The sequence below is a fragment of the Pseudophryne corroboree genome, chromosome 2, assembly GCF_028390025.1.
Source record: "Pseudophryne corroboree isolate aPseCor3 chromosome 2, aPseCor3.hap2, whole genome shotgun sequence".
NCBI lineage: Eukaryota > Metazoa > Chordata > Amphibia > Anura > Myobatrachidae > Pseudophryne > Pseudophryne corroboree.
The window spans coordinates 538,791,656-538,808,405 of record NC_086445.1 but is presented as its reverse complement, the minus strand read 5'-3'; the positions used below and the strand labels follow the sequence as shown (position 1 = coordinate 538,808,405).

Sequence of the window (16,750 nt, the reverse complement as noted above, 5' to 3'; positions counted from 1 at the left end):
TCCTGTTCGGCTCAGTAAAAAACACTGAGGTACTCTGGGATATGGAGGGGAGGAGAGTTCTAATTTTTAATATTCAGTGCCTTGTTACTCCAGTGCCCCCTATGGATTCAAAGAAAAGGATTTACCTGGTAAGTACCAAAATCCTATTTTTTGCCTCTATGCAGTTCATACTTTGAGATCCTAAGACTTACGCCATGTGTACTTATTGTAGGGCAAGACAACTGGAATGGATCCCGTCCGTCCTTGAAAGTTCCATCTTCTCATGCAGCAAAAGGAAACGCCTACAGAGAACACCCCTACAGGCGCTTCTAGGACTGCTACCCATCCAAACCATTATTACTGATATCTTGTGTCCCAGGACTTCCCGTTCCTTAAACCACAACACAAGTAAATTTTCTGTGCTTTGTGACTCCTTTTCCCCCTCCCCATACTCTCTAAATCTAACTTCAGCTCCTCCTCTTAAGACCGTTTTTAAAATTGGAGAAAACAAAATGTTCTGATATTTAGACCCATTTTTATTTTTATTATTTTTACTGTTATTGAAAAACAAAACTTAAAACCATGATTTTTCATGTAAAACAAAACAAAGTTAAAATAGTATTGAGTGATTTTTGTTTAAAAATGAGTTTCTAACAAAAACGTTTAATGTTAGCTGTAGAGTCACAATCCTGAACTAAGCTGCATTTCAATATTCCATTTTTTTTTTTTATTTTATTTGAGCTAGTTTAAATAGAGTAATTAGCTGTAATGTTGTATGGTGTTTAAAAACCCAAGCATTTGACTTTGTAATTAAAAAACGCTTTATGTTATTAAACCTTATGGACAAAACTTTTGTTAATGTTGTCTTAATTCTCTTGTTCTCAAATAGGGTGTTAAAATAATTGCATTAAAAAAGATAAGCAGTGTATTATGGCCCCAACATGTATAGAGAGGGGCAAAGCCATGTGGTTTTTTTTTTATTTCAACTTTATTTACTGAAATATAGATCTGTTCAGTTTACTTTCAAACATCAGGAGAAACTTTGAGCCTGTGCACTATAAGCAGACTGAACTCCCTATGTAATAGATGGGGTCTGATGCAACATAATCGTTCTGAGGGGTTGGTTATGTAAAAAAACAAAAATTCCTTAACTGCAGTATATATCTAGAATGTGTAGTTAAAAAAATAAATAAAAAAACAGACCTAAATACTGGTGGAGCTTTAAAAGGGCATTACATCTATTTCATCTTAATATAATTCTGCCATGGGTTGTTGAAGGGGTGGTGGTGTTCTGTCTGTCCCTCCTTGTGTTTCCAGCAATTCTGGTCACTGCAGAATCTTATTTTACAGAAGTATGGTCCTGCTCAATTTTTAGTTTATGACCTCCAAATCCTACAGAGCTAGTGATTTGTGTACACCCCCCCCCCCCCCCCCCCCCCCCCCCAAATAAAACAATCTGTTAGAGAAACCACTCAATATGTGCTAAAAAGTACATTTAGTCCTTTGTATAATTCTGTTTTGGAAAACTTCACGTTTGGCTGGTTGCTGCTGTCCTTTATCTGGAAGAATTCCTCATGGCATAAAGATACCATAAGTCACGGCTTGAATATCTCAAAGGCTCAACTTTCATGGAGTCTTTATTCATATTTTTAAGTGCGTGCTATAGGTATTCTTTCTCCCTGCTGGTTAGGCACTTAACTCCAGAAGCATTGCCTCACTTATCTATTTACACCTAGCCTACATAGGGGACCAGATGTGGACAGAGGACTACATGTGCTAACCCACCAAAGATGGATAATCTGATCAACTAGGTTCTTGTTGGAAGTACTCTAACAAATCATATGTAACCATTGGTTTATATACAGGAAGAGGTTAGAAAGGAAGAAAAAAACATGAAACACAGTGACGTTAAGCTTTACGTTATTTACCATCCTTGTACCTGTAGGTAAGCCATCACATGCTGTGTGCTGATGAAGAACCTGCTTAAAGAAGTATAAAAATGTTTTGAAAGCTATACCCACATGGTAACGCTTCTTAATGGTAAATGGCACAATTTCACTAGAAGATTGTGTCTGTCCTGTTTAAAATGCCCCATAGCCCTGTTTTTTGGTCTTTATTGAATGTTAGTCCATTACTGTGACATTTGTGATCAGTCATCACTGATGTTTTGTTTCTTGAATATTATCCTAGGTAAATACTACTTGCCAACTTTATCAAATCAATTATTGTACTTCTAAACTCTGGTCTACTGAACATGCTGGTGGACAGCTACAATGTAGACTTTCCTCAACGTAGGGCAGTTTCCTTTAAAAAAAAAAAAAAAAAAAAAGTTTTGTCATACAGAATGTTTGTTTTTTGTTCCCATTACATAAGACGACCGTTCTAACCTTCCTGGGAGTGTTAATTCCTATGGCAAGGTTGATGTTTGGTGGTAGCCTGGTTCACCTTCACAAATAAAAAGACAAAAGACAAAATAAACTTGTTATTTGTAGTCTTAACGGAATAAAGACTGGAGAGTTCCCATGGGCTGTGGACATCGTACAAATGCCAAGGTTCCTTAACCTTAATAAAGAAAAGCGAAATCCTGCGAGACACTCAGGATGTGTAAATCATGCACCGCAAACCAGGTAACAGAATTCCCTAATACTGCTCTCCGCACGTCAAATGTAATGTCAGTTGCATTCTAACCAGGCAGCAGCATAGTGTGTGTTTATTGGTCCTTCTGACTGACCACGATTGCTGCTGCCTGGATAAACTGTTACAGGCTGTGAATATAAAGATTAATCTCCATGTAAACTGATAGCAGATTGACCATTATCCACAAACGTTATCAAAAAGCTTTAAAAGCCATTATGTAAAATAGCGAACTGTAACCATTCCTACTTTAATGCTAGTTGACTTAAAAAGGTTTCCAAGTTGCCTTTAATGCCAATAGACTTTAAATCTGCTACCGTTTAGAATATAAAAAAGATCTGCTCAGTTATTTAAACTCAAACACCCATTTTAAGCTCCTCACTTTTTATTTTTACTTTTTATTTTTTTCCTTCCATGGTCTAAATGTTTTCTGCTGAGCTGACATATATTTTCTTGCTTCACAGATGGTGGTTGTCCGTGTCTCAAGAGTTTGACACACAGATGGGTGCTATAGAAATCTTACAATCCTTCCCTTATGCACCATAAAATGTGGCGCTGTAGAAAGCTTGTTCTTTGTGAGTACCAACAATCTAGACTTGTTAATAAGACTAAGCCTTCTTGCAGTGTACATGTCCTCGGACCAGTCCTGTGCATATGTTATTATTGAACGAATAGGTAGAAGAACTCTTCTCCTCCCCTACAGCCTTTTGGAGGTGGTAGAAGTTGGAAAGTGGGGTTTGTGCTTATGGGATGGAGTCAAGATCCTGCCGGACGGAATCCCGGCGGTCGGAATACAGACTCCACAATCCCGACATATTCTCCCTCTGTGGGTGTCCACGACACCCATAGAGGGAGAATAAATTAATGTGCCGAGCGTAGAGGGGCACCGTGCCTGCAGCGTGGAGAGCCTGCAAGGGGCTGTGTTGTGCTTGCCCCCCCTGTCGAGATTGTGCCGGTCGGGATTCTGTCCGTCGGGATTTCGTACTGATCCCGTGCTGCTTTTGTCTCTCTTAAAAGTAGCATGCTGCCGCAATGTAGCACTAGCATCTGGAAATGTATACTTGCTTTAGAATGCGAAGAAAATATCCACTCATGTCCATCTACCTCCGGTGTGTATACTTACTATCTATAGATAATGAGTATGTGTTGTACACCACTCCTTGATATTCCATATTACAATAAAATGTATATATTTTATAGTATTTAATTGGACACTGACTATGGGTCACCAGTGAGTTTCTTAACAGCCAGGACTACAACTTATTTTTCTTTTTCTTTCCTCTCTGGACTTCCTCTCACAGCATCAGTCTATATGCTGCAGCCAGTCTCGCTTACTACTTCTGCTCCTATCCAGTTTACCCCCATCACCACTTCCACTAACGGTAGCTTTCCACCAAGGTTCTAATCTTGGACCACCTCCTTTTCTCTTTGTCCTCTTTTTAGGTGAGCTCATTGGCTCTTCTGACTTCCAATATCATCTCTATGCTGATGCTCAAATCTAAGTTCAAACCACACATTCAGTACTTCACACAATCCTACCGTTTTAATCTCAGTAGGTACATGGATCAGGCCCTTTTCTCACACTGGGCCAGATGTACTAAGCCTGAAAAGTGATAAATATCACTGTGATAAAGCACCAGCCAATCGGCTCCTAACTGTCATTTTTCAAACACAGCCTGTAACATGGCAGTTAGGAGCCGATTGGCTGGTGCTTTATCAGAGTGATATTTATCACTTTTCAGGCTTAGTACATCTCCCCCACTGGGTGGTAGAAAGACCCTCATTTGCCCACTAGTCATCTCCAGATTGGACTACTGTAATCTCCTATCTGGCAACCAACATTCGTCTATCTTCAGTGTTGCTGCCTGGCTCATCTTCCTCTCTAGACGTACTACGTCCACCTCCCCTCTCTTACAAGCCCTACACTGCCTCTCCTTCCCCTTCAGAATCCAATTCAAGCTTCTTGCTTATAAAGCCCTCACCTATTCCACTCCACTCCAATTTTACATCTGACCTTTGTTTCCCTTTTACACTCCCGCCCACCCCCTCATTCCACAAATGCATGCTGCCTCTGTTGCTCACTGATTACTTCATCCCACTTCTTCCTCCAATATTGTGTGTGCGCTGCTCCCCCTTGTTTCTTGTTCTCTGTACCTCTCCCCATAAGACTCTCTTCAGAACTTCAGATGGGCTCTCAAAACCAACTTGATCAAAACCAGCAATTTCTCCTCTTAACCCTGTTCCACGCTCAGTCTACCCCATATGTGTAACCTTTGTCAGTCTGCCCCTCCACTTCAGAATATAAGCTCTCACAAGCAGGGCCCTCTCCCCTTATGTGCCTTTCCTTCTTACTTAGACTATATTCTATTCCCTGACAGCTACGAACCCTTTCTGCCACCCTGATGCTTATTTTAGTGTTGTGTCCGCTGATGCATAAATGTTTGTATACTATGTATTTGTCCTACATGGTCTTCTACTATACATTACTGTTTTCTATTTCGTCCTAGATTATGTTGGGCACTCAAAAGACCATGGGGTATAGACTGGATCCGCAGGAGACATGGGCACTTAAAGACTTTCAAAGGGGCGTGACCTGGCTCCTCCCTCTATATCCCTCCCCAGACTGTTTTAGAAATGTGCCCGGACGAGACACAGGGTACTCGGGGAGCTCTTAGAGTTTCTCTGAAAAGACTTACTGTTAGGTTTTTTATTTTGGGGAGATCTGCTGGCTACAGACTCCCTGCTTCGTGGGAAAGAGGGGAGAGCAGTCTAGACCCACTTCTTATGAGTTTCAGGGCTCTGCTGCTGCTGACAGGATGCCTTCAGCTCCTGAGGAGAGATGAACGCCGGGCTCTCTGGATGCTCCCTCCCACAGCTTGCCGTCCCCCCTCTTCAGCCAGAAGACAGGTGATTATTGAGGAAAAGACATCTTCTTCTTCTGGGGAGCCCTCGGGAGCTTGTTACCTCTATAAACTGGCCGGCAATTATATTCAGTGCCCAGGCACTGTCCGCAATACCCCCGCCAGGATAAATATATAAAATGAAGCGAGACGAAGCGCACCATGTTGGGGGCGGGGCTTCTTCCTCGCTGCTCACTGGCGCCATTTTCCTCAGTGAAGTCGCTGGTCCTTCCTCACCCGCAGCAAGTACCAGGGGGCTCAAAACAGAAGGGGGGGAGGGCATATTTATTTATTATAAGTAAAGCGCAGCAGCTCTGGGACATTTATTAGTGTGGTCAGACCTGCTTATTTGGCGCTGGGGTGTGAGCTGGCTATTTCCCTTTGTGTTCCCTCACAGGCTTGGTGTGTGTGCTGTCTCTGGGTAGTCGACATGTCGGAGGCAGATTATCCTTCTTCGGGGGATAATTTATCAGGGACACGACTGTTTTGGGGGGTGGCCCTGTCGGCACCGCCGACTGCAGATTGGTTAACTACATTGAATGCCTTGCATGCTAGTGTCACGTCATTAAATCAAAAATTTGATCAGTCTGAATCTCAATCCCAGGTGTGGAAAAGATCAGTGGAGGACGCTTTATTACAAATGCAAGACCCTGCGGGGTCGCACAAGTGTAGTTTTGACCAGTTAGTTGACACGGGTACCGACACGGACTCTGAGGCCGATGTCGATTATGCTGTTTCTAGGTTGGACCCTAAATTGGCTGAGTATTCAGTATATGATTGTTGCTGTCAAAGATATCTTGAATATTAATGAGGACCCTATTACACCTGAAACCAGGGCCCTTATTTACAAGGAAAAGAAGTGCTCGGTTACCTTTCCTCCTTGTTTCGAACTGAACGCTCTTTGATAGCATTAGGAACAGCCCTGATAAAAAGTCTTGATTCCTAAAAGGATCAGGGTGGCATACCCCTTTCCCGAGTCTGATAGGAATATGTGGGAAAATACCCCCCCCCCCCCCCCCCCCCCACAGTAGTCAAAGCCCTGGCGCGTTTGTCAAAACAGGTAGCCCTCCCTGCAGCCCAATCGACGGCCCTTAAGGAGCCGGCGGACCGTAAGCAGGAGGCTACCCTAAAGGTTATTTTCACTACTACAGGGATGCTGCTCAGGCCTCTTATGTCTGCGTGGGTCAGTAGTGCTATTGAAAAGTGGGCAGACACTTTGTCTTCTGATTGGGATACTCTGGATAGAGATAACATCCAGGTAACGCTTGGTTATATCAGAGATGCAGCTGCATACTTGAAAGAGGCTGCAAGGGATGCTGGCCTGCTAGGTGCTAAGGCGAATGCTATGTCCGTTGCGGCTAGGCGAGCGCTCTGGACTCACCAGTGGAATGCTGATTCCAAGAGAAATATGGAGTCTCTTCCTTTTAAGGGAGGTGAACTTTTTGGTGACTGTCTTTCTGATTTAGTATGCGCAGCTACCGCGGGTAAATCTACCTTTTTACCGTCTGTTCCTACGCAACAGAAGAAACCACCACATTATCAAATTCAGTCCTTTCGGCCCAACAAGTATAGAAGAGGAAGAGGCAAGAGGGTACCCGCATCCTCGGGTTCCCAAGAGCAGAAGTCCTCCCCGGCTTCTGCCAAATCCTCTGCATGACGCCAGGTCTCCCTTACAGGGCCCGCACCGGTGGGGGCACGCCTAAAGCTTTTCAGTCAGGTCTGGGTTCGCTCGGGTCTAGACCCTTGGGTATTGAGTATTGTGTCCTAAGGGTACAAACTGGAGTTTCAAGACGTTCCCCCTCACTGTTTTTTCAGATCAGCCTTACCAGCTTCGCTTCCGGACAGGGCTCTGGTCTGCAGTGCAGTACAAAACTTGTGTCAAAATCAGGTTGTGTTCCCGGTACCCCTGGCACAGCAGGGGTTTTATTCAAGCCTGTTTGTGGTGCCGAAGCCGAATGGCTCGGTAAGACCAATCCTCAACCTGAAATCTCTCAATTTCTTCCTGGTGAAATTCAAATTCAAGATGGAGTCTCTCAGAGTGGTGATCTCCAGTCTGGAGGAGGGAGAATTCATGGTCTCATTGGACATTAAGGACGCCTACCTTCATGTCCCCATTTATCCTCATCAAAGTTTCCTGAGGTTTGCTATCCAGGATACGCACTACCAGTTTCAGACGTTGCCGTTTGGTCTATCCATGGCTCCAAGGATTTTCACCAAAGTAATGGTGGAAATGATGGTTCTCCTGTGCAAGCAAGGGGTTACAATTATCCCGTACTTGGACCTCGCCTTTATCAGGAGATCGTCCAAGGACAAATTGTTGCAGGACATTGCACTATCCCTGTCAATTCTACAACAGCACGGCTGGCTCCTGAACTTGCCAAAATCGCAGTTAATCCCGACAACCCGGTTGGCGTTTTTGGGCATGATACTGGACACGGTCCAACAGAGTGTTCCTCCCTATGGAGAGAGCTCGGAAATTCAGAGTCTGGTAAAACTCTTGCTAAAACCGAAAACAGTCTCCATTCATCAATGCATTCAATTGCTGGGGGGAAATGGTGGCGGCATACGAGGCCCTCCATTTTGGGAGGTTCCATGCCAGAGTGTTCCAGTGGGACCTGTTGGACAAATGGTCCGGATCCCACCTTCATAAGCACCGGAGGATAATTCTATCTCCCAACACCAGAGTCTCACTTCTGTGGTGGCTCCACAGCTCTCCCCTCCTTGCGGGACGCCGGTTCTGGATCCTGGTAACCACGGATGCAAGTCTCCGAGGTTGGGGTGCAGTCACTGGGGGTTAGCTTCCAAGGAAGATGGTCAAGTCCGGAAACGCATCTTCACATAAACGTTCTGTAACTGAGCCATTTCCAACGGCCTCCTACAAGCGGAACATCTTCGGAACCTGCCGATTCTGATCCAATCGGACAATGTCACGGTAGTGGCTTACATCAACCGCCAAGGCGGCACGAGAAGCAGAGCAGCAATGGCAGAAGCCACGAAAATTCTTCGTTGGGCGGAAAAATATACAAGCACTCTGTCGGCAATATTCATTCCGGGAGTGGACAACTGGGAAGCAGACTTCCTCAGCAGACACTACCTACATCCAGGAGAGTGGAGCCTCCATCAGGAGTTCTTTGCACTGATAACAGTTCGATGGGGGGTTCTCCATATAGACATGATGGCGTCTCGCCTCAACAGAACTTCTGATGTATTGTTCCAGGTCCACGGACCCTCAGGCGGAGGCAGTGGATGTGCTGACAACACCCTGGGTGTTTCCGTCAGTGTACATTTTCCCTCCGCTTCCTCTCATCCCAAAGGTGTTGAGACTTCTAGAAAGAACAAACCATTCCAGTGCTCCTTGTAGCCCCAGATTGGCCAAGGAGAACGTGGTACCCGTATCTTCAGACGTTACTAGTGGACGATCCCTGGCCTCTTCCTCTTCGCGAGGACCTGCTGCGGCAGTGGCCGTTCGTCCACCAAGACTTACAGCGGCTACGTTTGACGGCATGGCGGTTGAACGCCAGATTTTAGGCCGGAAGGGTATTCCCAGTGAAGTCATACCTACTCTTATTCTTGCCAGGAAGGCTGTGACGTCAAAGCACTATCACCGTATTTGGAGGAAATATATTTCCTGGTGCGAGTCCAAGAGAGCTCCAGTGGAGAAATTTGACCTTGGACTTTTTCTCCATTTTCTACAGAATGGAGTGGATGCGGGCCTTAAATTAGGCTCCATTAAAGTGCAGATTTCTGCCTTGTCCATTTTCTTTCAGAAACAATTGGCCTCACTTCCTGAAGTGCAGACCTTTGTGAAACGGGTGTTGCACATCCAACCTCCTTTTGTGCCCCCTGTGGCACCTTGGGACCTTAACGTCGTATTATCGTTCCTTCAGTCACATTGGTTTGAGCCTTTGCGTAAAGTGGAGTTAAAATTCCTCACTTGGAAAGTTGTCATTTTGTTGGCATTGGCATCCGCACGGCGGGTGTCTGAGTTGGCGGCTTTGTCTCACATGAGCCCTTATTTAATTTTCCATGAAGATAGAGCAGAGTTGCGAACTCGGCAACAATTTCTGCCAAAGGTGGTTTCCTCTTTTCATATCAACCAACCTATTGTGGTGCCAGTGGCTACTGGCGCTTTGGCTGAGAATAAGTCTCTGGATGTGGTCATAGCTTTAAAGATTCATGTAGCCAGGACGGCTCCATTGAGGAAAACAGTTTGTTTATTTTGTATGCTCCCAATAAGATTGGGGTTCCTGCTTCCAAGCAGACCATTGCCCACTGGATATGTCAGACTATTCAGCAGGCTCATTCAACGGCAGGCTTGCCGTTGCAGAAATCAGTGAAGGCCCATTCCACTAGGAAGGTGGGTTCATCCTGGGTGGCTGCCCGGGGTGTCTCGGCATTGCAACTTTGCCGAGCTGCTACTTGGTCGGGGTCGAACACGTTTGCTGAATTCTACAAGTTTGATACCTTGGCCGATGAAGACCTTAAATTTGGTCAATCGGTGCTGCAGTCATCACTCTCCCGCCCGCTATTGAGCTTTGGTATAAACCCCATGGTCTTTTGAGAGTGCCCAACATCCTTTAGGACGAAATAGAAAATAGGATTTTAAATACCTACCGGTAAATCCTTTTTCTATGAGGATGTTGGGTGCCCGTCCCAGTGCGTACTGTATCTGCAGTTTAGTTCTGGTTACACACAGGTTGTGTTTTTTTTTTTTTTCTTCAGCTTGTTGCTGAGGTTTTGTCCATGTCCGTTGACATGTGTTCAGTTATCTGCCATGTTGTTATACGGCATGCTTATGGCGTGAGCTGGTGTTGGCTCACCTTGTTTAAGTCCTTTCCTCGTAATGTCCATCTAGCCGGGCACAGTTCCAAACTAAGTCTGGGGAGGGATATAGAGGGAGGAGCCAGGTCACGCCCCTTTGAAAGTCTTAGTGCCCATGTCTCCTGCGGATCCCGTCTATACCCCATGGTCTTTTGAGAGTGCCCAACATCCTCTACGGACTCATAGAAAAGGATTTACCGGTGGGTATTTAAAATCCTATTTTCTTCTGCTCATTTGTTTATGTACATATGAAGCCATTATTATAATAATGGCTTCACTACTTCTTGAGACCCCAGCTTGCTACTGCACAATCTGCTGACCACGGAAGTGGGGGCAGCCATTGCCTAGGGATCCTTCTGATAAATGGTGGGAAAGTAGCCCATACAATAGCGTTATTACATTCTGGAGCTTGGTAAATTCTGCAATAAAGCAGCCCCAATAGAAACCTACTGTGGTGCCCTGTACATATCAGGAAATACCTGTTTTCAGAGGATTACTCACAAATTAATAACTAGTCCCCCTACAAAGACTTTACCAGTTTTAAAGGGTTCCTTATTTGAGTGGAAAAAAGACGGGGCACTTCTCTTCCTGCATCTTCAGCTGTTGAACTTGCTAAGCTAAAAATACTTATCGGTCTTAAACTCCATGCAGAGTTTTTTGTTTTGTTTTCTTAGTGGGGATACCAGAAAATGTGAATTGTCTCTTTGGTGCAAGCAGCTTGAAGTTATTTAAAATTTATATGGCAAGCGCTTCTTGGCCCAATTTTAGCGTCAGCCTGGGTTAATAAAGACATGAATAAATGGTCGGAACATATTTGTGAGGGATGATGATCTGTTAGGTCATGTAGGCATGACTGAGGTGTAAAGTAAACTTTATTGTAGGGAAATAAGTTCATGCCTCCTGTTTCAGGTGGCTAGTATTGTTCGGAGCATTTTGCTCTGTTTTGAGTGAATCCTTATGGAGCACCACTGGGGTAACTCCGTAGTCTGTGCTGATTTCAGTTGAAGTCTTCAGTATTTGTGTTAATAGATTATCCTAAAACTGCAATTGGTCTCGAAACTGTAGAATAATTAAGCTATTGATGAGAATAGGCCAAAACCACATCTCCTCCCTTCCGAGGTTCTTTCAGAAATGTGTGTAAAACCCCTGAACATGCTTTTACCACCTCCATAAAACTAATCTTTTTGGCATCTTTTATACTGGTCTGGTAAATCTTCAGTGTGTGTGTGTGGCTTGATTATGACTTGTGACTTGTTTTTTGTATAATACTTTAGTATAGCGATCACAAAAATACTAGAGAATTCTAATTTTGACTCTCTTTACAGGATGCTTGAGGAACATGGACTGATCAGTCATGGAAGTGAACCTACCAGTGGGCTCATTAATGGAGCTTAATGAGGATTGTAATGAAATGGTACATACAGTTGGTCATTAATTGGAATTCATGGGAAGGTCAGGCAATATATAAGATTAACTCTTTAGCAGAAGGTGGTTTCAATTGCCTTATCTTGTTTTCTGGTTTATCAGTGCTGTTGAACAGTGGCCTCCCAGGCAATTCTGTTAGTTGGGGACAATAGGGTCAAATGTATTATGTTGACTGAATCATTGATCTGCAGAAATTCACCATTATAAACATTGGTCATAGTTCTAACCGTTCAACCCTGAATGTAATTATGTACATAGATTGAGGGCAATTCAGAGTTGGATGTAAGTCGGCCACCATTACACATGCACTACGTGCATAAAACTAAATGCATATAGGCTGAATTGTATGTCACCACACCTCACTCCTGCTTATGCTTGTTAAAACACCTGTTAGCAGCAGCATGACTATTTTACACACAACTCTGTATAGCCCCCAATTCTGACTAGACATACACTCTAAACTTGGCCTACATGCTTAAGCCTGCCCCCCCAAATCCAACACTTATTGGGTATTATGCAAGCTGTTAACAGTTACGAGTACTGGACCAGGTTGAGCTCATAACTTATGTCTCGGGGACCCATCGATTTCAAAATTTGAGATCCTACTTTATATTAGGGTCCAATCCTTTATTTTGTAAAGAATACAAGCTTGCGTATTCCATGGCACCACATTAACAATCATACTTAATAAAATACTGACCTAATCAAGTGATAGTCATTATTTGTGTGCAGCAATAATGAGTATAAAGTGATATAATTCTATGGAGTATTTAAAAGAATACATACATCTAAAATTCATAAAAAGCAGTATGATGTGGCTGCTGAGGTGACCATAACTATATGGCTAATAAGCCTAACACTACCATTACTATATGGCTAATGAGCCTAAGGGGCCCTACACATTTGACGATGTGCCGCCGAGGTGCCCAACGGCCAAAACGGCCGACGAGCGACCCGGCGGCGGGGGGGCAGTGACGGGGGGAGTGAAGTTTCTTCACTCCCCCCGTCACGCGGCTGCATTGAAGTGCAGGCAAATATGGACGAGATCGTCCATATTGGCCTGCATGCTCGGCTGACGGGAGACCAGCGATGAACGAGCGCGGGGCCGCGCATCGTTCTTCGCTGGAGTCTTCACACTGAAAGATATGAACGAGTTCTCGTTCATTTATGAACGAGATCGTTCATCTCTTTCAGAAAATCGGCCAGTGTGTAGGGCCTATTACACTACATGCGGTCACTAGACTGGAAATTCAAGTAATGACTCATTTTGTTACTCTTAGAGATTGGCACTGTGAGGAATGATCAGTAACTGGTTATTTATGTGCAACCTTAATCTGAAATGAATATGGCCAATACGTTAATATACTAGTGTGACCGTATACTGCAGATCATTCTCTAGCAGTAACCAATTGCTAATACATTTATTTTCTAAAAATAAAATAAAGCGCATATAATCTATTCTACACAGCTACGTCCTAGTTGCCAAACCTCAATAAACCAGGAGAGAGAAAAATGAAGCCATGTGGGAAAATTATTGCAAATAAAAGCAAATAGCTGTTACTCTGTAAAAGAGACAAGGAAAACCACAGCTAAAGTTAATGGCTTCTATAATAAACAGTATTCTGCTAAAAATCAACATTCATTAGACACAACATAGTTACATGTATATAAAACACCTATAAATTACACTATTAATCTATGCAGGAGACTACTCATTACAGCGTAACATTAGATAACATATGAAGACGTTATCAGCAAGTGATAAGATTTTGTTCCTTAAACTGGAGTCATTCACGTAATAGCGTGTGGCTTCATTTTCTTTATATTAGGTCATTTTTGTAGACCATGGTGATTAGATGCAGTGAACAGCAAATCACATGTAAATTGCTTTTCCGATCACTTGGCAAAACCTCTGGCATGACTGGTACTGATGTCAGTAGTTCTGTGTCACATAAGTTACAAGCCAATAGTGGCCAAGGAAGTTGCTGCACTGAGGAGAGAACGTGGAACACAGGAAGGGAACATTACCCTCACCGAGAATTATACACTATAGAATTACACTTCACAACATTAGACTGCTTCACCCTGCTTTGCTCACTACAGTCCCATCTCACATACTGATAGAGGTAACTGCATTTATGTGCCTATTATCCAGAGGGAGTGTGCCTTCAGTTTGCAAAAAGACCCTCACTGCCATATATCAATGATATACTCTCTGTAGTGAGAACACTGAACATAGAAACTGCACTTGCCAAATTATAGTTCCTTGTCAAAATAGCTTTCTCCTCTGAAACTGTAACCATAATAGTTTAAACATGCTCATTACACCTCATCAGCAGCTTCAATGGATGGCACTGCAAATTTGTCCCCATAGCTGACAGTCTTCTGTATGTGTTAGAGAAAACACTTACAGGTTGAGTATCCCATATCCAAATATTCCAAAATACGGAATATTCCGAAATATGGACTTTTTTGAGTGAGATAGTGAAACCTATGTTTTTTGATGACTCAATGTACACAAACTTTGTTTAATACACAAAGTTATTAAAAATATTGTATTAAACAACCTTCAGGCTGTGTGTATAAGGTGTATATGAAACCTAAATGAATTGTGCGAATGTACACACACTTTGTTTAATGTACAAAGTTTTATAAAAAATGTTGGCTAAAATTACCTTCAGGCTGTGTGTATAAGATGTATATGAAACATAAATGCATTCTGTGCTTAGATTTAGGTCCCATCACCATGATATCTCATTATGGTATGCAATTATTCCAAAATACGGAAAAATCCCATATCCAAAATACCTCTGGTCCCAAGCATTTTAGATAAGGGATACTCAACCTGTATAACAATGGTACCTTGTTCCTACACGCTTTCGAGACCTATTTCCCCAGACATGGGAGAGATTTTGGAGGGGATGTGGAGAGGAGGGCACCTTTGCTCATATTTGGTGGCACTGCCCTATAATGAAGTGCTTCTGGGATATGATCGTTTAATTCTCTCGTAGGTATATCCCACACTGTGTCTCGTATTCCATTCTACCACTGCCCATTCTTGAATGTGATAGAACTACTCAAGCACTTGCTCATACATCCTTAACGCAGCTAACTGCCGTTGCAGCTCACTGGAAGTCAGTAAATCCCCCAACCTTCCTCTGCACTACATAACTCTATCTGGCACACTAATCACTTAGAGCACATCACCAGCTACCTGCATGAGTGTCTGCTCAAATTCACTAATACCTGCTCCCCCTGGATCTCTTATGAGGCGCATGCTTGTACCTTTTCTAGGTTTGTTTTACATAGCTACTGCCAAGTCACCCAACCCTACCTCCTTCTTGCAGTTACACTTCCCAACGCTCCTTCGCTCCCTTATTTCTTCTGTCCCCCCCCTAATCCACCTGTTCAGAATGTTATGCTTGATGGTTACTTGATTTTTCATTAAATGCAATTTTCAGATTGATTTCTGCCTGTATGCTTTTGATGTAAAATTTAAATAAAACTCAAAAAAATAAATTGTCCCTACTTGGAAATGTCATTTCTTCCTTTGAATAAATTGTGTAGGTTGACAGAAGGGTGCTCTTCTGGCGTAATGGGCTTTTTGGGAGGTATTGTGTCATTTTTGAGAGGAAAGTTGGTACTACTGATAAGATTTGTCGCAATGTATTCTAAGATTTCTAGATTCTGTTAAGAAAAAAAACCACCCCAAAATAAATATGTATATTTTAAAGACTTCTGTGTGGGTAATTTTTATTTCCCTTTTCCAAATATGTAAATTGTGCTGGAGGTGCAGCACAGAAAAGGAGCTACTGCTCCATTAAAGAAATAATTTTTATTTAATTCTGAAGCCAAGCCAACCTATCTGAAAGGGGGGCAGAAGCTCAAAACGGTAGGAGAGATAAAGACCCTGCCTGAAGGGTTCAGCATCTCTCCCAGGAGATCGAATTCAGCAGAAGCAGAGTGAGTAATCTATAAAAGCGATTAGTGCTGGGCTGCAGGAGAAGCACTAAGGTAACATCCCTTCTTGTAGTATAACTCCCCGCAGCAGCGCAGACATCAACCGATAACCCCTCTGTAGGGCAGCAGAAAAAACAGCCACGGTTGCACATATACCAGGCGATAGCGCTGAATGAGAAAAGAAGCATGCTGCTGGAGCAGAGTGTGGTCTGGCCACAGCAAGAGCAGAGGCTCCGGAGTGGAAAGGACGCTGCCATTACCGATGAGAGAACGGAGACTGGCGGTGCTGGAAGGCTTACTGCGGCAATGTTATTACCTCGGAGGGGAACTGTTGAACAGGTTCCAGAGTGTGGGAGGTAGGAAATACAGCGGGAAGTTCTGCGCTGGCTAGATGTTAATAAGATTTTCTCTGACGTCCTAGTGGATGCTGGGGACTCCGTAAGGACCATGGGGAATAGCGGCTCCGCAGGAGACTGGGCACAGCTAAGAAAGATTTAGGACTACCTGGTGTGCACTGGCTCCCCCCACTATGACCCTCCTCCAGACCTCAGTTAGAATCCTGTGCCCGGCTGAGCTGGATGCACACTAGGGGCTCTCCTGAGCTCCTAGAGAGAGAGTATTTTAGGTTTTCTCTGACGTCCTAGTGGATGCTGGGAACTCTGTAAGGACCATGGGGAATAGCAGGCTCCGAAGGAGGCTGGGCATTCTAGAAAGATTTAGGACTACCTGGTGTGCACTGGCCCCTCCCACTATGACCCTCCTCCAAGCCTCAGTTAGATTTTGTGCCCGGCCGAGGTTGGATGCACACTAGGGGCTCTCCTGAGCCTTTAGAAAGAAAGTATAGAAATTAGGTTTTTTATTTTCAGTGAGACCTGCTGGCAACAGGCTCACTGCAGCGAGGGACTAAGGGGAGAAGAAGCGAACCTGCCTGCATGCAGCCAGCTTGGGCTTCTTAGGCTACTGGACACCATTAGCTCCAGAGGGATCGACCGCAGGCCCAGCATTGGTGTTCGGTCCCGGAGCCGCGCCGC

General features: G+C 43.8%; 1 protein-coding gene and 1 long non-coding RNA gene across 4 annotated transcripts in view; both read left to right on the top strand.

Moving 5' to 3' along the window:
• The window catches only part of KHDRBS1 (KH RNA binding domain containing, signal transduction associated 1), a 40,189-nt gene extending 39,361 nt beyond the window's left edge, over positions 1–828 (top strand). For all 3 annotated transcript variants that reach the window (XM_063954252.1, XM_063954251.1, XM_063954253.1), the window contains exon 9: positions 212–828. In XM_063954252.1, coding sequence (XP_063810322.1) covers positions 212–312 — 101 coding nt within the window. In that variant the 3' untranslated portion in view covers positions 313–828. The remainder of the gene's footprint in view (positions 1–211) is intronic.
• Positions 829–1,409: 581 nt separating this feature from the next.
• Positions 1,410–15,494, top strand: LOC135034362 (uncharacterized). Its single transcript, XR_010229611.1, has 2 exons — positions 1,410–3,188; positions 11,660–15,494. It is a non-coding gene; the product is annotated as an uncharacterized LOC135034362 (long non-coding RNA).
• Positions 15,495–16,750: the final 1,256 nt, after the last annotated feature.